Below are 24,584 nucleotides of genomic sequence, written 5' to 3' on the forward strand. Positions count from 1 at the left end.
TCAGCACTCATCTCATAACATCCATCTCATTTTCCAATTGCCACACTGTGTATAAGCTTCTCTTCACTCTAAAAAGCAGTGGCCCAAAGAATGGTTCCAGAGTGGACCCAAAATAATCTTAAAAATGTTTTAGTGATTGAGGGCTGGGAAGAGGGATTTGTGAGTATGATTCAATAAAAGTAAAATTAAAATTTAAATGTGGTTCTTGGGATAAGTATTTCTTTACTCTGAAAACTTCTATTGCTAACAACCCTGAAAACAGTTAACAAAACTTCAAATGGTTTTAACTCATTAAGAAAGTAAATGTTTTTGGACCTATGTTTATAGAAATTTTCTTTTTCTTTAATTTTAGCCACAAAACACACCCTGAAATTTACTGGTACACTAATGCACATCTTATAAATATGTATATGGACTGAAAAGATAGGGAAATAGGACTACTAAATTCAAGTAGGCTCTCGGAAAGCATACTCACAATGTGACGCGGATCAACACACACACACACACACACACACACACACACACACACACACACACACACACACACACACACACACACACACACACACACACACACACACACACACACACGTCTTGTATCAACCCACTGCAGGATGGAAGTCTCCTCAACAATTCATGCTGAGGGAAATAGACCATAATCTGCCAGGCAGGTGTGCGTATGTCTCACTGTCACAATTCCATCAAACTGTAGCCTCTTCCCATGCTTGTTCTTATCTAAATTTTTTTCCAACTGTACAAATAGCCACATTGACTGTGTTCACCCCAGCCAATACTCCCATTACATTAGGTGGCTCTTTCTATTTCAATATCATTTCAATATATATAAGCTGAAATTTATTTATTTTAAACTTGGATGATCCAAATTTGTGAATAATTTATATTTTTTTGTGTATTTGGCAGGATTTGTATTACTTACATGGTAAAATATCTTTGATAATGTAGAGGAAAATCAGGATCTTTTTGAATAATTCAAAGCTTCCCACCCATCACAGGAAAATATACATACAATCTTGGTATATCACCAAACAAAACTCTTTCAATAAATGACCAATGATAATTTAATCCAACCCTGATAAACTTCTCAGATTCATTTAAAACATAGCAAAGCACATTGCCTTGGCTCTTTCATATATATATATATATATATATATTTTTTTTTTTTTTTTGAACTCCAACAGTTTTAAAGCCATCATAAAATTAATAAACTGCAGTGACAGGTTGTCCTTCACCTGTCATTGCAGTTGACAGGTGAAGAATCTGATTGTAATATTTGTTTCTCTATGGAGGCTAGATAAATTTTGGATGGGGGGGCTGAAATTCCCAATCCCATGGGTAAACCGAATATCTATTGGTATATCTGATTGTGGAACCGGAAATATCTGGCGTCTAATAGAAGTGATGTGAGTTCTAGTATACAATCGATTGAGAGAGAGGTGTGATTGGTTAAGGTGCTGTCTTCCATTAGGAAATAATGTAAGGCTTGCAGAGTGGATGGCAGGTGTACGTTGGTGTATAAAGAGACTATATCGAAAGATGTTAAAATGTCTTTGTTGGAGATTGTAATAGAACTTATTTTTTCAAATGTTTGGATGGTGTTATTAGCTTTATATTTTGAAAATATTGTAAGGGGGAAATGATCTTTACTAGAAAGGAGGATAAGTTGGCAAAAGCTGATTTATTGAAAGAGACTATTGGTCTTAATGGATGGTTGGGTTTGTGTAGTTTGGTGATACCAAACATGTGCGGAAGGATGTTATTTCGTATGCCGATTTGTTGCAAAGTATGTAAGTTAATTTCTTTATTAGCCTTTAATTTCCTTAGGATGGTATCAAGCTTATTTTTGTGTCTGGAAATATTGTATGTATTGTCGGTTTTGTATGTATCTTGGTCAGAGAGGATTTGTTTCATTTTATCAATATATGTACTTTTATTTAAGATCATGGTATCCCCTTCATCAGCTTTCTGTATAATGATGTTTGGATTATGTCGTATTTTCTGTATGTCTGTCAGCTGTTGTTTATTTATATTAAATTGAGGTTAGAATTTTGACTTAAGAATGGAGTTGGCTTGATGTATTATCCGCCATTTATCAGGGTGGTTTTCTAATTTGGTCTGAAGTTCTATGATACATTCTTTAGAGGGATAATGGTTGTCTTTTATAGCAAAATTGAATCCGTATTCAAGGACGGCAAGTTCAGTGGTGGTAAAAGGAAGTGAAGAAATGTTTACAGTGGAAGTTTTTGAAGGGGGGTGAGTTTTCTGTGTAAGGATATTCCATTTTTTAATGTGTCTATGTTCAACATCATTAACAGCGGCTTTAATACGTATATCATTATATGTAGTGAATTCTATCGTAGAACATGTCAAATAAAGAGAGACAGCTTTCAAAAACTCTCGTCAAATACTTCACCAACAAAGTCCATATTTCCTTTCTAAAAAAATGTCTCTCCCACGATATAATCCCAAAATTTGCCTGTATATTCCCTAAAAACACCTGTAAAAATTACTCATACATTATCCACCAAACCTGTATTAACATCGTACAGAAAGAATTACGCAAAAGATATATTAAGAAACATCAACTACTATCCCAAGTACACCATTTAAGATTTAGTCTTAAAAGAGATATGACAACCCAGACCCGAATAGAATTCACTACATATAATGATATATGTATTAAAGCTGCTGTTAATGATGTTAAACATAGCATATTAAAAATGCAATATCCTTACACAGAAAACTCACCCTCCCTTGAAAAACTTCTACTGTAAACATTTCTTCACTTCCTTTTACCACCACTGAACTTGCCAGCCTTGAATACGGATTTAATTTTGCTATAAAAAACAACCAGTATCCCTCTAAAGAATGTATCATAGAACTTCAGACCAAATTAGAAAACCACCCTGATAAATGGTGGATAATACATCAAACCAATTCCATTCTTAATTCAAAATTCTAACCCCAATTTAATATAAATAAACAACAGCTGACAGACATACAGAAAATACGACATAATCCAAACATCATTATACAGAAAGCTGATAAAGGGGATACCATGATCTTAAATAAAAGTACATATATTGATAAAATGAAACAAATCCTCTCTGACCAAGATACATACAAAACCGACAATACATACAATATTTCCAGACACAAAAATAAGCTTGATACCATCCTAAGGAAATTAAAGACTAATAAAGAAATTAACTTACACACTTTGCAACAAATCGGCATACGAAATAACATCCTTCCGCACATGTTTGGTATCACCAAACTACACAAACCCAACCATAAATTAAGACCAATAGTCTCCTTCAATAAATCAGCTTTCGCCAACTTATCCTCCTTTCTAGTAAAGATCATTTCCTCCCTTACAAGATTTTCAAAATATAAAGTTAATAACACCCTCCAAACATTTGAAAAAATAAGTTCTATTACAATCTCCAACAAAGACATTTTAACATCTTTCGATATAGTCTCTTTATACACCAATGTACACTTGCCATCCACTCTGCAAGCCTTACGTTATTTCCTAATGGAAGACAGCACCTTAACCAATTGCACCTCTCTCTCAATCAATAGTATACTAGAACTCACATCACTTCTATTAGACATCAGATATTCGGTTTACCCATGAGATTGGGAATTTCAGCCCCCTATCCAAAAGTTACCTAGCCTCCATAGAGAATCAAATATTACAACCTTTTCCTTCAGAGATCAAATTATATGTATGATATGCAGATGACATCCTTATAATAGGGAACAAAACCATAATTGATAACCTTTTCATTAAATTTAATTCAATACACTACAGATTAAAATATACTCTTGAAATAGAAGAAAACGGACAAATTAATTTCCTTTACCTTACCATATGCAAAATGGACACCAAACTTGGAACTAGAATTTTCAAGAAAAATACTCACACTGGAAAATACTTACATTTTGAGTCACATCATCCACTTAGTACAAAAAAAGCTGTACTCTACAACCAAATTTATAATGCCATCAAATACAGTTCCACACAAGATGACCTATCAACGAACTTCAATACCTTACAGAAAAATTCATATTGAGAAAACACCCTTTTCAACTGATTCAACAAACTATTTCTACTGCCCAAAATAATATCAACAAACCATCCAAACACATTACATGCAGTAACATACATATCGTTCTTCCTTACCACAGTAATCTTGCCGGACAATTCCGTCGAGTATTTGCTGGTACTGATATCACTCTCACATTTTCAGCATATAATAAACTAGGATCAATGTTTAATTCATATAAAGATACACATAAATATCAAATCAGTGACATGAACAATATTGCTTATTTAATCAAATGCCAACAAAACTGCAATGAATGCTACATTGGTAGCACCACCTCTAAATACGGCTCCACAACAACATTTAATACACGAGCGTATTATCATTACACTAGCTTTAGAACAGAACAATCAAACACAGAACTCACACTGCATGTACAATCCCACAATCACCCTCTCATTTAGTTGATTCAGCCATCCCCATCATTAAATTGAAATCTAGTTTTAAAATTTTTCAGTAAGAAGCCCTCATCATAGAATGGTTTCGCCATCATTCTAATTTTAACGTAATAAATGCCAAATTACTCTATAACCTCTTTCCGGTTTGGAATCTCATGAACCCGAGATTGCCGCATGTATCAAAGAGAATCACGGGAACATAGAGTCTTTAAATACGCACATTTCACTCCCTTCTCACTATCGCCAACTGAAGACGTTAACTACGAAAGCCAATTCATAACGATATTGGCCTACTCGATTTACTGATATAGTTTCAATCATTTTTAGCCTTAAATTCTATGGCAACCAAGGACAGTTTTGGTTGTTTTTTTTTTTTTTTTTAGGAGCATTGGTAACTAAGGCCATATTGCTCCGGGTATATGCGGTGGTCATTTCCTGACCATTCCACATCTTCCGTATTTGATGGTGACAGGCTCGAACTCCGGTCTAATCAAGAAGCGTGTGCTACGCACTGCTGCTCCTTCCCAGTTGTTGTTGTTGTTGTTGTTGTGGTGTTTTCTGGCGCAAGAGCTACTTAGGCCATATTGCGCCTCCTAAATTAATTGAGTTACTTATGATAACTGCACGGTGGGCAGTTAGAAACGGTCATACATTTTTATTTGTTTTATATACAAAAAAGAATTCAGAGAGATTTGCTTCTTTACCTATTATGCTATTCAGAGAGAGAGGTTGCTGTAGATCTGAAATGAAACTAAAAGACATTCGTCGGGCATTGCTGAACAAGTTACATTCAAGGAGTATATGTTTTACTGTAAGTGGTTGCGAGCAGTGTGCACACTGAGGAGGATCATTTCCTGTAATCAGATAGAGATGTGTGAGGTGAGTGTGACCTATACGAGTTCTGGCTAAGATTACTTCTTCTTTTCTATTTTTCCGAAGACTAGAAGTCCATAATTGTGGTTCAGGTTTTATTTGGAATAGCTTGTTATTGGTTTGCATTTTCCACAGAGGTGTCCATTGTTCCATAGATGTTCTCCGTATGTTATGTCTATAATCAGGATATGGGACTAGGTTATTTGTTGAGGATATGATGGAAGGATACTTAGCAGCACTGTCTGCACATTCGTTTCCTGGAATACCACTGTGGCCAGGGATCCATGAAAAGATAACAGTTTTCTGATGCTCATGAAGACGCATCAGCTTATGTTTTATGAACTTTAATAAAGGATTTTTAGGTGGAGAAGTCCTTTTCAAAGCTAGAATAGCACTCCGTGAATCAGTATATATGATACTTTTATTTATTGACATTAGCGAGATGTTTTCCAGAGCAAGCTTAATGGCATGGAGTTCAGCAGTGTAGTTGCTGCATTCGGTTGGAAGTGAAATTGAGACAGTTGTATTAGGGAAGACGGCAGCTGCACCCACTCGACTGTCAGACTTCGAACCATCAGTATAGATCTTGGTAAAGTGTGGGTACTTTTGTGAGTGAGCAACATGTAGTTGTTGGATGTTAATATCTGCTATAGAGCCTTTACCCCATTGCTCAAAGTATTCATCAGAAGAAAGGGTGAAGTTAGTCCACGGGGGATCCGGATCTTTTTTTTCTCTGATGATATTATCAAGCTGAATATTCCAGCTTTCTGTTAGATTCTGCAGTCTGATACCAGAAGGTCGAATTGTTCTAGGTTTATTTGTATAATGGTTTTCAATTGAGGGTTATGCAACAGTGGCCAAACCGGATGAGTTGGCAGACTTTTAATTTTAGCTGAGTAGTTTATCAGCAACATCTTTCTTCTGATGCTAAGTGGAGGTTCGTGAGCCTCAACATAAAGACTTTGAACTGGTGATGTCCTATATGCACCTAGGGCTATCCTAAGAGAAGAATGTTGGATGGGTGCAAGACGGGCCAAGGTGCTCTCCCTAGCTGAGTCATAAACAGGTGCTCCGTAGTCTAACCGAGATCTAATTAGAGATTTATATAAGTGGAGCAGGGTATAACGATCGGCGCCCCAAGATGTACTGGAGATGACCCGGAGTATATTCATTTTCTTTGTGCAAGTGGTTCTTAGATACTTGATGTGCTCCTGGAAGTTTAACTTCTTATCAAAAATTAGCCCTACAAGGCGAATACTGTTCACAATTGGTAGTGGATGATCGGCCAAGTGCAACTCGGGTTCAGGATGCATTGCGCGTTTCGTGCAGAAATGTATAGCTGTAGATTTGTGGCTTGACAGTTTGTATCCATTTTGCGCAATCCATAATTCAATGTTATTAATGGATATTTGTAGATGCCTCTCAATATAGTTCATATTCTGGGAATGACAGGATATGGTAAGATCATCTGCATAGAGATATGAGTCAACGGTATTTGGAATGCTGTTTGTGATGTTGTTTATTCGTATTGCAAACAAGAGTGGCACTAAGAACAGAGCCTTGTGGGACTCCTTCTTCTTGAATGTATGTTTGAGATAAAACCTGCTGGTACCTCACTTGGAAAGATCTGTGCTGAAGGAAGCTTTGAATAAAATATGGTAAATGGCCTCTCATATGAATGGAATGGAGATCTCTTAGGATACCGTAGCGCCACGTGGTATCAAAGGCCTTCTCTATATCAAGGCATATCATGACGAGATGTTGATTTCTGATGAATGCATTTCTTATGTTGGATTCGGCTTTGGTCATGAGGTCTGGGGAAGATCTATTCTTCCGAAAGCCAAACTAATTATTACTGATTATGTTTTCGGATTCAAGATACCAGGTGAGTCGATGGTGAACCATTTTTTCCAAAGTCTTACTCAGGCAGCTGGTTAGAGAAATTGGTCTATAGTTGTTAGGAATCGAATGGTCTTTTCCAGGTTTAGGTATGGCTATTACATAAGAATGTCTCCAGGAAGTAGGGAATATATGTTCTGAGAATATTCTATTGTAAAAGTTTAGCAATGAAATTAGTGATTTCTGATTGAGGTGTTGAATCATTATATTGTAGATTCCATCAGGGCCAGGAGAGCTGTTTCTTGAGGTATATATAGATTCTTTCAGTTCAGATATTGTGATTGGTTGGTTATAGGTAAAATGACATGCAGTTTTGAAGTCTAGTTTCCTTTTCTCAGCTTCAGCTTTGATTTTTTGAAAAGATGGTTGATATGTAGTTGAGGTGGACAACTCACAGAACACCGTTCCTAGGGCATTGGCAATTTCATCAACATATGAGATCTCCTTTCCATTCCAATTAATAATAGGAGAAGGCAACTTATGATATTTACCATTTAGTTTCTTTATTTTTTCCCAGATTATTCGGGTATCAGTATCTTTGTTGATTGAGGAGGCAAATTTTATCCACGAGTCTTTTTTCGCCTTCCGCCGGATATAACGAGCTTTGGCTCTCAGTCTCTTGAAGTTAATAAGGTTGGCAGTGGTGGGATGTTTGCGGAAGGTGTTCCATGCTTTGTTTTTTTCTCTCTTCGCTTTATTACAATCGCCATTCCACCAGTGATTGGTATGCCGATGGTTTCTTATTTGAGACTGTGGGATGGCGGCTTTTGCTGCTGTTAGTATCTGCATTGTGATATGATCGGTGACAGTGTCAACAGCAGAAGACTCTATGGTGTCATCATCAAAAGATATATGACTAGTAAATTTCGTCCAGTTTGCTTTGGAAAATTTCCATTTTGTTTTTGTTTCAGTTTGTTTGGAATGCTCCTTCCCACCTGGCTACGGAGGTGCCTACCAAGGACAAAGATGCGCACTTCTATTGCCTTGGGCATATTCTAACTCTGTTTCAAAATTAAATTTATCCATATTAATCCCAATTTTAAATTCAAATTAGTATCCATCCTATCTCAAGCATCAACTGCAGATTATACAAAAGGTGAGTACCATAAAAATTAAGCTATGCTAATAACTTGAGTCTTATTTAAGTACTCATTGCTCATCAGAGAATGCTGTCTTGCCCCGTTCCTCCCAAACAACAAAGCACATAAGTACTTTAATTTTACAATTTAAAAACAAATGCAAACAAAATATAAGATCTTCAGATTATTGTGAAACCATTACAAATGTTTGGCATTACCTTGATTGTTTAGCATATGGCTTATCACAAGACCTTTTTCTGGAAAACGTGCCAGGCTGGTACCAGAAGCATAATACACTAGTGGATGAAGATCCCAAAAAGAAAAAAGATAAAATCAATGTAAGATCATTAAACATTAAGTATTGCTAATATATAAGGGTAGTTCAATAAAGATCCACATTCACCTAAAAGACTCTGTGTGTGCGTGTGCAGAGAGAGAGAGTTCTGCTATTGATGGATAGAGTACCAGTGGCTTTTTGTATAACACATCTAGTTACTCTTGAAACCGTGATAGTTTTAGAAATTTATATAATCACTGGATAAAATGATTGCAATGAATTCTAGGGAATGAAAGAAACAAAAATCCAAAGAGAGCAAGGTTATTTGGTTTTTAGGAGCATTAGCAACTAAGGCCATATTGCTCCAGGAATATGCGGTGGTCATTCCCTGACCTTTCCGCATCCCCCGTATTTGGTGGTGATGGTATCGAACCCCGGTCTAATCAAGAAGCATGTGTTACGCACTGCTGCTCCTTCCCACTGGCTACGGAGGCGCCGGAGGGAGCAAGGCCAGAAAAGCATAGTAGATATGGAAAAATTTCAAAATTGAAATTTTCTGCATTGACTTTCCATCTGTGTGGCAGCATATGAACTACATGCAAGGGCATTTATATGAAGCAACAATAACACCTATGGTTACTACACCTCATCTTTTCCTTGATAGTTGCACACAAATGGAACAGAAGTGGAATAATGTGTCATGGTGATGCCAATCTACAAGACAACTTTTTGGGGTTTTTTTGGTGTGGGCGGGGAAATGACTAAGAATGTTTCTGCTGTTCAGAATGTGCCTTGGTTTCAAGATCAAAATAGTAAATCTAGGTCTCATTCATACTCACTAGAAAGAAAAAAAAGTGGTGATTGTTGCAAATGGTCAAAAGCTGCTTTACACAATTCTGCCTATTAATCCTCTGGAGAGGTTACAATGGTTAAGGGGCAGTAGTACATGCAATTGGTTTTGCATTCCAGAAAGTCAATAATCAGTGCAGAAATTTTTATATGACAGCCTTTCACAGCCAATTCTTCCACTTAATTCACATTCTCCACGTTGGGTACCCTTGCTTTAATTGTGTATACTACTCTGTAACAACCATCAGAGGTCAACCATACAATGCCCTCACCACCTCCTAAATTGTTTTAGGTTTTATTTCCCCAACCACTACCTCAGAGAAACAGAAGGTGGAAATGGCACTTTAGACTTTGTAACAAAAAACAAGCAGTTGTAGCTACAAACATCTTCACAAGTATTAGCATTACCAAAGGCACATAATGCAAGAAAGCAAGCTTATACAGCATCAGAGAGAGGAAAAAAAAAAAAAACCCTTATTTCACTCATCCACTCGGTCCAAATGTTTTGTCAAGTTCTTCCTTGAATCTATTTAAGCTATCAACTTATACAACAACAGATGGAAGTTCGTTCCACCAATCAACCACCCGCTGGATAAAGACAAACTTTCACACATCTATCCCGCAACCGTCTTTCCTCAACTTGAATTTATGTCCTCTCAGGTGATTATTCTGAGCAAGAGGAAAGATTCCATCTGCACTGAGCATGCTCAAACCATTCAAGGCTTTATACACCTCAATCAGATCCTCTCGCAGGTGCCTAGTCTCCAGACGCTGTAATTTGCAAAACTTAAGCCTTTCTTCGTTAGAGCAACCCTTTGTTCCATTCACTAATCTTGTTGCCCTTCTCTGTACTCGTTCCAACAGCCCTGCATCCTTCTTACAATGAGGCCTCCAAACCTGTATACAGTACTCAAGGTGTGGCTGACCATTGCCTTATACAAGGGGATAATCACCTCCTTATCCCTGCTAGAAAAATTCCTGTACATCATTGAAGAGTATCTTGCAGATACTGCAAGAGTATCTGCAAGATACTCTTGCAGACTATCTGCACTACTCAGAAAATTTCATATCTGCCTGCACAATTATCCCCAGTTCCTTTTCTTTCTCTACCACTGTCAGTGTGGTACCACAGAGTTGATACGTTACTCTGGGATTACTGCTCCCCATATGTAGTACTTTACATTTGTCAATGTTAAACTTCATTTGCCACCTCTCAGCCCATCTGCTCAAATTTTCTAGATCCTGTTGCAACAATGTACTGTCATTAGTGTCATTAACAAGCCTGCCAACCATCGTATCGTCTGCAAGCTTGGACATTAAGCCTGATATACCATCATCAATATCATTTATAAATAAAGAAAACAACAATGGGCCCAACACTGAACCCTGAGGGACTCCACTAATAACATTAGTCCACGAAGAGCAGCAGTGTCCATTGATTACCACTCTCTCTCTCTGTCTGCTCCCACTCAACCATCCCGTTATCCATAGCAACAATTTGCCTCCAATGCCACACTGCTCCAATTTATGCAGCAGACTTCCATGTGCAACAGTATCAAAGGCTTTTCTAAGATCCATGTGCAACAGTATCAAGGGCTTTTCTAAGATCCAAATATATGATATCAAAGTTATTCTTTGCATCCAGTTCCTTTGTGACTACATCATAGTATCCAATCAAATTAGTCAGACAAGACTTCCCCATAACAAACCCATGCTGTCCGAGCTATAACTGAAGTCTTGTCTAGATAATCCTGCAATGCTTCCTTAAGCAGTGCCTCCATTAATTTCTCTGGAACAGAAGTTAAACTAACACGTCTGTAATTACCTGTGTCTCCCTTTGTGGATTGGGGTCACATTTGCACATCTCCAGTCCATGGGTACCTCCCCTGAGTCCAGGGAAGCCCTCATAATTATGGCTAAAGGCTTGCTTACTTCCTTTGTTGCCTCCTTTAATATAACTGGATAGATTCCATCCACTGCAGGTGCCTTTCTTGTGTTTATCTTAGACAATCTCTCCTCCACTTTACTCTCAGTTATTACAAGATTATCTAACTTACTACCAGAGTTCTATACATCTCTGGCATTGCCCTCCCTGAATAACTCCTCATGTGTGAATGTCGATGCAAAATATTCATTTAGTTTGTTAGCTACCTGAGCAGGATCATCAACAGTTGAACCATTGATACCAAGTGGACCAATCTGATTCATCCCCTTCCTTCTAGAGTTTACATAAGTAACGAACTCTTTGCTGTTTTTCTTTGCATCATTTTGCCAAAGATTTCTCGTAATCTGACTTCGCCTGCCTAACCTCCTTTGTAACTTGGTTACAGACCAGCTTATATCTATCATAGGCTTCTGTGTCAGATGTTAGTTTATATGTATCCCATGCATTTTTCTTCTCTGTCACATGTCTAATTAGTTCATCTGACATCCATTTAGGCCTAAATCTTGAACAATATTTCTTTGTTGGTATGAAAAGCCTGGTAGCTTCCAAGATTAATTCTTTGAATGCTTCCCATTTTGAATTTGCTGTTGGTAACATCATCAGTTGGTTCCACCATATAGAATTTAAATACTGTCTCAGACCACCGTGATCACCTTTACGAAAGCAAAAACCCTTCCCTTTACCCTTGATGGTAGTTACCTCTTTGAGTAAATCTCACTTCAGCACACTGTGATCACTACCACCTAGTGGTTCCTTTATTTGCAGATTCTTGATGCACGAAGAATCACTACTGATAATCAGATCAAGAGTATTACTCCCTCTAGTTGCCTCCTCAACATGCTGCTTTAGAAAACAATCATCCAATAAATCCACAAAAGCCTTGATAGTGTGTGAGTGACCAACCCACAAATTCCAGTCAATATCCGGGAAATTAAAATCCCCCATTATAAGACACTCTAATTTACTGGCCCACTCTATTTCACTGCACAATTGCTCATTATACTCATCAGATTCATTAGGCCTATAACACACACCTACTCTGATTTTTCCTTTCCCAGTGCTTATGCCACACCAAACAGACTCAACATTGCATTGTCCACCCAATCAACTGGATGCACTTCCTTAGATTTTGTGTTTCTTAACTAATAGCATAACTCCTCCTCCCTTCCTGTCCTGTCTATCCTTTCTGTACACGTCGTACTCCCGAAATTCCAGTTCTGCACTGCACTGCTTATGTCTGTGTGACACCATGTCTCTGATATCCCAACAATATCTGCCTTTGATGTCTTGACTAGCACTTCAAGCTCATTGAATTTATTAACCATACTCCTAGCATTGGTGTAAATGCAAGTATACATGCACCTGTTTCTACTCTTAGCTATCGTAACACAGCCCATGTATTTACTTGACTCCCGAAAACCTGTATTATATAGAATACAGGTTTTCTGATAAAAAAACAATGCATTCCTAGTTATATTTTTTTTCCAGGTAAATATGGATCTTATATTAGTAAGAGTTGTTATTTAAATGACAAACAATGGAAAGAGTTAAATAGGTAAATTAAAATACTGGATTGCAGTTGCCATAGCTATATCAATCATATAATTTCAGGATGAAATTAACTATGACAGCTGATAGAAAGGAAAATACTAAGTGCAACTTTATACTATATTTGATTGTTGATACAAAAAGCTTTTCTTTTAATATTACTTATTAATACTACTCACCAGTAAGTAGTATTAAAAGAAAAGATCTAAAGAGAACATCCCCTCTTGCCAGAATGGCAGCTAAGTTGATTGGGTATTTTGAATCAACATTCAAATGTTGATACAATCTACCCCTGAAGCCTTACTCATTTATCATAATTTTCCCCCCCTCTCTATAAGTGCTTCTCACAGCCTCTGAGAACTTAATAGAAAAAAAACTACTACGGATGAAAAAGAGCAAGGCTTCTGGGGTAGTAGGTTATATTCAGTTATATTGAAGAATGTAGCAAGGAAACATATCATGCCATTAGGATTACTAATGGGATCACAAGTGTGAGGTGATTTCTTTGCACTGGGGCAGTGCAAAAAGCTTATGCATTCATAAGGAAGAGAGACGGAAAGGCTAATGCTGGAAATGAGTAACTATAGACCAGCATGTTTCACTTCTATGGAATTGGTAATTAATCTTCGAGCAGGTTAATCACCTGCTTGAAGGTGTAGCAAAATGTAACACAGGTACACTGATGTACAGTAGGCACCATTCAGTAAAATTGATATGAGATAGGAAACAATTCAATATTGTGCACCTTGTGATGCCATTCTTATTTTAATGCTGAAAGAAATTAATGTACCCTAATAAATTTGACAAAACAATTGGCATCACTCAGCAACAAGCAGAATTATGAATTCAAAACAAATTACATTACATAACATTTCATTTCTCATTTAGAAAGTAACAATTTATTTATTGGCTCAACAACGTTGAGAAATCCTATATCTAGAACATTCAAAATGCTCAATTAATGTTTATTTATAGACAACACTGCTGAACCCACTTTGGGATTCTTTTATAAATTACACAATAAATTCCAAAAGGAGATATTACAATTCTTTCATATGTAATAGATTGTCTTCATTGCCTTCCTATGGTTTCTGTGCTATATGAAGACAGTGTATATATAGTTCTGAACTGTTATAACAGATCCCAACATGAGTTCTTTTTTTTTTTTTTTTTTGTTAGTTGTTGGCGCATTGGCTTCTGTGACCATAATGCACTTCCCAAAGTTTTTGAATTTTAGTGTGATCCAAGCCGGAGGCAGGATTCAAACCCAGTCGGCAACATGAGTTCTGAAGTATCACCTATAAACAAGTAATAGTTCAGTATGCTAAATGCTCTGTATGCAAGGATTTTTCTTTCTGAACCTGGAATTTATTTATCCATCACTTTCTGCAGAAGGACAAACTACTGCAGGTTGGCAGTAACATTTACAAACAAATTTTAGGCATTTTGCATCTCACCATAGTGACCATGTATCTGCTTTCATGCAAACACTGCTCTTGCTAAGTTTCTTGTGTGAGGGCTCCCCTCTCTCATGATGAGATTGAACTCAAGGTGGCAGCAAAGGAAGTAAGCAAACCCTTCGCCATAATTACGAGAGCATGCTTGGACTCAGGAGAAGCCCCCTTGGACTGGAGATGTGCAAATGTATCCTCAATTCACAAAGGGGGGGGGTCAAAAGGTGACACGAGTAATTACAGACCTGTTAGTTTAACTTCTTTTTCGGGGAAAATAATGGAGTCAATGGTTAAAGAAGCATTGCAGGATCATCTAGAGAAGACTGCAGTAATAATTCAGACACAGCATTGGTTTATTAAGGGAAAGTCTCGTCTGACAAATTTGATTGGATACTATGATGTGGATACAAAGAAACTGGATGCAAAAAATAATTTTGATATCATATACTTGGATTTCAGGAAAGCTTTTGACACTGTTGCACATGGAAGACTACTGTACAAATTGGGGCAGTATGGTATTAAGGGTAAGGTGCAACAATAGATAAAAGGATGGTTGAGTGGTAAGAGACAGGGAGTGGTAATCAATGGACGCTGCTCTTTGTGGGATAATGTTATTAGTGGAGTCCCCCAGGGTTTGGTGTTGGAACCGATGTTGTTTTTTATATTTATCAATGATATGTAATATCATTGATAAATATAAAAAAATATATGAAGGTACATCAGGCTTAATGTCCAAGTATGCAGATGATACAAAGGTTGGCAGGGTTGTTACGGTAATGGCAGTGTGCTACTGCAACAGGATCTAAAAAGGTTGGGCAGATGGGGTAAGAAGTGGGAAATTGAAGTTTAACATTGACAAATGCAAAGAACTAACCCCAAAGAAACGTATCAACTGTGTGGTACTACACTTACAGTGGTAGAAAATGAAAAAGACCTGGGAGTAATTGTGCAGTCAGTTATGAAGTTTTCTGAGCAATGCAGAAAGGCTGCCAGAGCAGGTCATGGGATATTGTCAATGATATACAGGAATTTTGTTAGTAGAGAAAAGGAGGTGATTATCCCTTTGTATAAAGCAATGGTCAGGTCACACCTTGAGTACTGCATACAGATCTGGAGGCCTTATTTTAGGAAGGATGTAGAGTTGCTTGAGCACGTACAGAGAAGGGCAACAAGATTGGTGAGGGAAATGAAGGGTTCCTCTTACCAAGAGAGGCTTAAGTTCTGTAAATTGCAGAAGCTGGAGACTAGGCACCTGTGAGGTGATCTGATAGAGGTGTATAAAAAGCCTTGAATGGGTAGAGCATGCTGAATTCTGATGAGATTCTTCTACTTGCTCAGATTACCAACCTGAGAGGACATAAATTCAAATTGAGGAAAGACAGATGTGTGGAAATTTGCCATTAGCTAGCAGGTAGTTGATTGCTGGAACAAACTTCCATCTGTCATTCTGGAAGTTGTTAGCTTAAATAAATTCAAGGAGGAACTGGACAAACTTTTAGAGGGAATGGATGTGTGAGTTGTTTTTTTTTTTTGGCTGATGCTACATAAGCTCATATGCTTGCTTTCTTCCATCACATGCCTCTTCTACTACTACTATCTTTGCCTTGAGTACTTGAGTACTCAATGATGCCAAACATTTTTATTTCTGCATAAGCTCATATTTCATGCTACATAAGCTCATATGTTTGCTTTCTTCCATCACATGCCTCTTCTACTATTACTATCTTTGCCTTGAGTACTTGATGATGCCAAAAATTTTTATTTCTGCATTTTCACATAGATGAGACTTTATGAGTTTAAGAGCCTTTTCATGAAGAAATCCCTTCTTGAGACATTTTCATTCTTTAGATTGGCATGAAAGATAGATTTGGGTATTTATACACCTGTCAGTGGCCAATGTCTCGTAATAATGGATACTAAAAATCACATCTTATCCATGGTAACAACCTTGGTCATATTATAATTTAATGTGATATCAGGTTTTTTGGTGATATCATCTTGGTGCCTGTATTGTGCATAGTTGATAATATAATTACTGCCCTGTTTCACACAGGTACATATCAAATTATTGTAGTATCTTTTTTGGAAGCTGAAAGGAGTCAATCCTACATTTCACTATTTGGCAGAAATTTCTGAAGAATTTCAGATTAGTTTTTTCTCAAAGATGATGGCTTTTTTCTAAGAGAGACGTGGCCAATGGTTAACTGGTACACTAGTTGTCAGTGGTCATGTTTTTATTGGTACCTTCCATATGAATAAGTAACTGGAGGACAAAATCTGCTTGCATATTTTTAACCCACTGTGGTTCCATCTCTGTTCCACACTACACCTCAAAATTACAAGTGTAAAATGTTTGGGCATCGCACAGGACAAAAATTTTTATGCCATATTTTTCCAGTGCATTAGGGATATACTGTATGACGTATAGCATCCTCTGAAGGGCTCACGTTTCTCATCGCTCGTGAGAAATTTACTCAAAGTGTAGTTTTTTAATGCTAAGGAATGTACAATCTTTTAATGTAAAGTCAAGTAAAAGTAATTTGTGTAATTTTCCTAATATGACATCATATGATGCTAATATGTCATTATCTGTAATGTCAATACTATTAATTAAGTCGAAGATTTGATTAGTATTATGAACTCTAAACTTTGAAAATCTTATTAGTTAAAATGTGTTACTAAGATGAAAATCATCTTAGTAACACATTTTAACTAGAAAGGAAGATAAATTTCCAAACGTGAATTTCTGTTTGATATTATTAGGCGTAGTGGATGTCCTAGTGTAATTTTAAAGCCCCGAAAATATATGCCATGGTGTTATTTCTGATGCCAATATGTTGTAAGGTGGGCAAATAAATCTGTTTTTTTAAGTGTTCTTGCATGATAACCTAATTGATTTTTTAAATTAGTTAATGTAAACTTATTATGAGTTCTGAGGACGAGGTTGCCGGTGCGGACGTGCCTTTCTGCTGCTCTTCGAACAGAGAAGTTTTTTCAGATTTATTTTCTGCTTTATTAGTTTAAATTGACATATTAACTTATTTTCTAGAGTAGCTTATATTCCTATTACGGTACTTAAGTTTAAAGTAACTTAGATAGAGATTTTGTAGGAATTACTTAGTATCGGAAAGGGTATCAAATACACGTGTTTACCGTTCGTAAATATCCGCCATTGTTACGGGAAAATTAATCAGTAAAATCTATTAATCTTGTCGAACTTCATTGGCAATTAAATTGTACTTTTAACTTTACATATAACCACTTAGGTTACATAACATAAATAATTAGTAAAAACAAATAATTAATACATAACTTGATACGAAAGTTATATAAAGGGATTTCGTAGATAACACTCGTTACTGAAACATAAATATTTCGTAGATAACATTCGTTACTGAAACATAAATATTTCGTAGATAACACTCGTTACTGAAACATAAATATAGCGTTATAACTGTGTTTGGATACAAGTTTAGGATTTAATTTTGTACAGAAATTGAAATTTTATTGAAAGTAAATCTAAATCATGACTCAAACCAGAGCAGCAAAGCAAAAGGCTCAAGCTAATGGGAATGCTGTGGCCCAGGGGAGAACTGAGGGGGGCAGTTGTCCTCTGAATCACAGCCTTTTAAGATGCACTATTTGCTTGATGTTTACGGAGCAATCAAGTATGGGACATGATACTGCCATGGGGGATGTCTTTGTATGTGTGCGATGCAAGGAGTGTAAGGAGATAAGGCGACAACTCAGCATTGTTATGGGCCTATATGAGAGCTTGAAGGACAGGGTGGATGCCCTCGAAGGATTACAAGTGAGGGGCCCATCAAGTTCTCAACTGCCCACACCAATGCCAGAGCTTGCACTTGGTCATCGCGCAACACAGCGGCAACCCCCAAGGCAGAATGCGCTGGTCCCAAAGGAACTAGTAGTTGTTAGTGACTCTATTGTCAGGGAAACGGGAAACATGCTTTGTAAAAAGGATAGGTGGAACAGGACCAGGGTATGTCTGCCAGGGGCAAAAGTTGATGACGTTGTAGAGCGGATATCATCTTTTAAGGGCACAAAAGGTGATATAGTTGTACACGTTGGCACTAATGATATTAAGAGCAGGAGACCGGCGGAATTACTTGACAAGTACAGGTCATTGATGAAAAAAAGCCGTGAATTAGGGTTGAAATTGAAAGTGTCTGCAATTCTGCCCAGACACGATAGGAGGGAGTATATGATGAGAGCCCTGTCAATCAATTCGGCCCTGGAAAGATTGTGCAGGGCTCAAGGGGTAGAATTTTTTTCAGCCTGGTCTGTACTTGTTAACAGGAGAGACTGCTTCTACAGGGATGGGATACACTTAAATAGAAAGGGTGCAAGAATGTTTGCTGATGCTATCGAGGCAGTGTTAGGTGGGTCGGAAACTGCTAGATTGGGGGGATACAAGGACTAATAGATTAACAGTAGCCACTGGCAGAGGTGAAAGTGATTCTTGCACTGCTTCTATTGGAATGAGCCGCAGCCTGGAAAATAAGATGCAGGATATTTCAGAGACTGCTGGGAATCATTGGGGTACAAGTAAACACATGGGTTGTGTTAGGGTAGCTAAGAAAAGAACAGGTACATGTATACTTGTGTGTACACTAATGCTAGGAGTTTAGTAAATAAATTTGATGAATTTGAGGTATTGCTCAAAACATCAAAGGCAGATATTGTGGGGATTTCAGAGACGTGGTGTCACACAGATATAAGGAATGCAGAACTGGAATTTGGGGAGTACAATGTCTACAGAAAGGATAGAAAGGGAGGAGGGGTTATGCTATTAGTTAAAAAACACATAAAATCCAAGGAAGTGAAGCCAGTCGACATCGCGGGACAGTGCAGTGTCGAGTCAGTTTGGTGTGACATAAGCATTGGGAGATCAAAATTGAGAGTAGGAGTGTGCTATAGGCCTAATGAATCTGATGAGTATAATAAGAAACTGTACAGGGAAATAGAGTAGGCCAGTAAATCAGAGAGTCTTATAATGGGGGATTTTAATTTCCCAGATATTGACTGGAATTTGGGGGCTGGTCACTCACACAGTAGCAAGGCTTTTGTGGATTTATTGGATGATTGTTTTCTACATCAGCATGTTCGGGAGGCAACTAGAGGGAGTAATACTCTTGATTTGATTATCAGTAGTGATTCTTCATGCATTAAGAATCTGCAGATAAATGAACCACTAGGTGGCAGTGATCACAGTGTGCTGAAGTGGGAGTTACTCAAAGAGGTAACTACCATTAGGGGTAAAGGGAAGGGGTATTGCTTTCGTAAAGGCGACTACAATGGACTGAGACAGTATTTAAATTCTATACAGTGGGATCAACTGATGATATTGCCAACAGCAAATTCAAAATGGGAAGCATTAAAAGAACTTATCTTGGAAGCTACTAGGCTTTACATACCAACTAAGAAATATTGTTCAAGGTTTAGGCCTAAATGGATGTCAGATGAACTAATGAGGCATATGGCAGAGAAGAAAAATGCATGGGATACATACAAATTAACACGTGACACAGACGCCTATGATAGATACAAGTTGATCTGTAACCAAGTTACAAAGGAGGTTAGGCAGGCGAAGGCAGATTACGAGAGATCCTTGGCAAGGGATGCGAAGAAAAACAGCAAAGAGTTCTTTACTTATGTAAACTCTAGAAGGAAGGGGATGAATCAAATTGGTCCACTTGAGATCGATGGGTCAACTGTTGATGACCCTGCTCAGGTAGCTAACAAACTAAATGAATATTTTGCATCGACATTCACACATGAGGAGTTATTCAGCGAGGGGAATGCCAGAGGTGTATTCAACTCTAGCAGTAAGCTAGAGAATCTTGGTAATAACTGAGAGCAAGGTGGAGGAGAAATTGTTGAAGATAAACACAAGAAAGGCACCTGGGGTGGATGGGATCTATCCAGTTATATTAAAGGAGGCAGCAAAGGAAGTAAGCAAACCCTTAGCCATAATTATGAGAGCTTCCTTGGACTCAGGGGAGGTACCCATGGACTGGAGATGTGCAAATGTGACCCCCAATTCACAAAGGGGGATCAAAGGCTGACACAAGTAATTATAGACCTGTGAGTTTAACTTCTGTTCCCGGAAAATTAATGGAGGCACTGGTTAAAGAAGCACTGCAGGATCATCTAGACAAGACTTCAGTTATAGCTAGGACACAGCATGGTTTTGTTAAGGGTAAGTCTTGCCTGACCAATTTGATTGGATACTATGATGCAGTCACAAAAGAACTGGATGCAGGGAATAACTTTGATATTATATACTTGGATCTTAGAAAGGCTTTTGATACTGTTGCACATGGAAGACTGCTGCACAAATTGGAGCAGTGTAGCATTGGAGGCAAATTGCTGCTATGGATAAAGGGGTGGTTGAGGGGGAGAAGACAGAGAGTGGTAATCAATGGACACTGCTCATCGTGGACTAATGTTATTAGTGGAGTTCCTCAGGGTTCAGTGTTGGGTCCTTTATTGTTTTCTGTATTTATAAATGATATTGATGATGGTATATCAGGGTTAATGTCCAAGTTTGCAGACGATACGAAGGTTGGCAGGGTTGTCAAGGACACTACTGACACTGTGCTGCTGCAACAGGATCTGGAAAGGTTGAGCAGATGGGCTTCGAGGTGGCAAATGAAGTTTAACATTGACAAATATAAAGTACTACATATGGGAAACAGCAACCCCAGAGCAAAGTATCAACTGTGTGGTACTACACTGACAGTGGTAGAGAGTGAAAGGGACCTGGGGGTGGTTGTGCAGGCAGATATGAAGTTTTCTGAGCAGTGCAGACGGGCTGCAAGAGTAGCTCATGGTGTATTGTCGATGATATACAGGAATTTTTCTAGCAGGGATAAGGAGGTGATTATTCCCTTGTATAAGGCAATGGTCAGGCCACACCTAGAGTACTGTATACAGGCCTGGAAGCATCATTTCAAGAAGGATGTAGAGCTGCTGGAACGAGTACAGAGAAGGGCAACTAGATTGGTGAATGGGACAAAGGGGTGCTCTTACGAAGAAAGGCTTAAGTTTTGTGAATTACAGTGTCTGGAAACTAGGCACCAGCGAGGTGATCTGATAGAGGTATTCAAAGCCTTGAATGGTTTGAGCATGCTCAATGCTGATGGGATTCTTCCTCTTGCTCAGAATAATCACCTGAGAGGGCATAAATTCAAATTGAGGAAAGACAGATGTAGGATAGATGTGCGGAAATTTGCCTTTAGCCAGCGGGTGGTTGGTAGGTGGAACAGACTTCCATCCCTTGTCGTGGAAGTTGATAGCCTAAATAAGTTTAAGGCTCAGCTGGACAGGTATTTCGAACGAACAGAGGGGTGAAGTGGAAGTGGTTATTTTTATTTATTTATGTTACTTTTTTTTTTTTTTTTTTGGCTGATGCTGCATAAGCTTGCTTTCTTGCATCAAATGCCTCTACTAATGCTAATGCTAATTATCTACACTATAAGTGTTATGATCTGAAAATATTTCATGGATTTTTTAGTTTCATAAATCCCCAAAATAGATAGTATTTTGGAATTAACCACAACCCTTATAAAAGTAGGGAACTTTAGGTTAAATAATGACATCTATAAACAAACATACAGGCTCCCTTTGGGATTAGGTTTATCAGCTGGCATTGAAAATCAAATTATTCATACATTATACTGATGACATTTTGATAGTTGCTGACAAAACTACCAAAAAGAATATTTAGAACAGAATTACAATATTTAATTAATGCTTTTACAAAAGGAAGTACCCAAGTCAGTTAATACATAACACCATTTCAGAAGCAAGAAATAGAATAAACAATTCTTTTACTTTGAATCAGTTAAGTAATAATGATAATGTATATATTAAGTGCAATAGCATCATTGCATCTTAGTCTACAATAATGATAAGCAATGCATCAAAGTCATACTTCCATACCATAGTCAGTTAGCCCGAAAGCTATGCAACACATTTTTTGGTACAGGCATAGTTCTAATTGTTCCTTCATACAATAGACTAGACACATTATTTAACAAGTATAAAGAAACATATACATATAACATGCAGGATATAAACAATATAATATATCTTATCAAATGTCAACATGACTGTAACACATGTGTATAGGCAGCACAATTGTTAAATTTGGATCAACCAAAACTGCAAATACTAGAGCCTATTATCATAGAAATAGTCTTCAAATCTCTAATTATTCTACAACAGAACTTAGCCAACATGCACGATCATATAACCATAACCCTCAAAGAGACTCAGCGCCCTTAAGGAATTTAAATTAAAATCATAAATTATTATTGTATGAAGCTTTGGCTATTGAATGGTTCTGCCAGAGCTTGCAGAATGTGATTCTCGATATGAAGCTACCAGCCAACCTTTGCCAATATGGAGTTTAACACAAAATATCCAACACATACGTTAGCTATCCATTCTGGAAATTATGTTTCATCTATAAAAGCACACAAACAACTTCTTTTTTGGAAATAACCAAGTGACACTTTACAAAAGTCTCCAATCACGACTATTGGTTACTTAGCTCACATTACAGTTTTCATATGACAACCTAAGTAAAGAGAAGTATGCTCTTTTTTACCTTGGGCATTTTAAACTTAACTTTCACTTTTTAAAATTCATATCTTCGAATCATACAGAGTTAGAGGTGAGTACCATAAAAAAAAAAGCTCTTGATAAAACTTAATGACAAAAATAATTGGTACTATAAGTTCCTTTCTATAAATAATTCATGTTGAATTCTTCATATAATTTAATGATAATCAACGGAACCTCTCCCATTCCATTTATTACTTCTTTTCATACTTCCAGGAACTTAGCTATATTGGTGCACTGAGAAGCAACAAGGAATATGAATATTCTAAATTGTTACTTAAATATTTCAAATTATGCTTCACATTAATTTTTTAAAGAGATGAATTAGTTATCGTGTCATTCCAAAATTTGCTTGTATATGTGAATGGTTTGAGCAAGCTCAATGCTAATGGGATTCTTCCTCTTGCCCAGATTAATCGCCTGAGGGGACATAAATTCAAATTGAGGAAAGACAGTTGTAGAATAGATGTGCAGAAATTTGCTTTCAGCCATTGGGTGGTTGATTTCTGGTTGTTGTTGTTGTCGTTGTTTGGTTTTTAGGAGCATTAGCAACTAAGGCCATATTGCTCCGAGGAATATGCGGTGGTCAATCCCTGACCTTCCCGCATCCTCGGTATTTGGTGGTGACGGGCTCGAACCCCGGTCTAATCATGAAGCGTGTGCAACACACTTTTGCTCCTTCCCACCTGGCTATGGAGGCGCCGTTGATTTCTGGAACAAACTTCCATCTATCATTGTAGAAGTGGACAGCTTGAATAAATTCAAGGTGGAACTTAACAAACATTTGGAGTGAATGGATGGGTGAAATGGGAAGGGGTTTTTTTTGGCTGATGCTGTGTAAGCTTGCTTTCTTGCATCATATGCCTCTACTAATGCTAAGGACATATGTAGTAAATATCCGCACATTACTCACCAAGCCTCATTAACAGCAGAAAAACATGAACTGAAGAATAGATTTCGTGACAAACAAATTATTCTGAGAAATTTATTACCGCAAATTTTGATTAAAAAGTAACGTCTGTCATATTTCATGGTCTAATTAATTAACCAAAATCAAATACATATTACTGCCATGCAACAATTAGTAACTATGAGACATAATAGAAAATAGGGTGTACTCACATGTAAACAGAACACCCCTCAACTTCCATCAGTTGTAAACCTTTCAACGAAGACATTTTCTAATCAAGAATTATCGGCGCTAGAATATGATATTAATTTTGCAATTGGGGACAATCAATATCCCATAAAATAAATCATAACTGAATTATAAATGAAGCTAAATAATCACCCCAAAGAAATAGATTAAGGCATATTCAAGCATTAGCCGTCAGCAAACAGAATGCCTTAACAAAACTTTTATGAGATGATGAAATCATCATTCAAAAAGCCGATAAAGGCAATACTATAGGCAATAAACTAAAGGCAATACTATAGTGATTATGGATAAAAGTAAAAGCATCCTGGGAGTTAAGTTTCACCT

The 24,584-nt window shown here is 37.4% G+C and overlaps 1 protein-coding gene across 3 annotated transcripts in view; it reads right to left on the reverse strand.

Moving 5' to 3' along the window:
- Positions 1-24,584, reverse strand: part of S1P (membrane-bound transcription factor site-1 protease) — a 680,544-nt gene that overhangs the window by 79,890 nt on the left and 576,070 nt on the right. For all 3 annotated transcript variants that reach the window (XM_090381734.1, XM_090381736.1, XM_090381735.1), the window contains exon 24: positions 8,598-8,675. In XM_090381734.1, coding sequence (XP_090237860.1) covers positions 8,598-8,675 — 78 coding nt within the window. The remainder of the gene's footprint in view (positions 1-8,597; positions 8,676-24,584) is intronic.

This window comes from Mastigoproctus giganteus, chromosome 9 (genome assembly GCF_048544385.1).
Source record: "Mastigoproctus giganteus isolate SK-2022 chromosome 9, ASM4854438v1, whole genome shotgun sequence".
NCBI lineage: Eukaryota > Metazoa > Arthropoda > Arachnida > Uropygi > Thelyphonidae > Mastigoproctus > Mastigoproctus giganteus.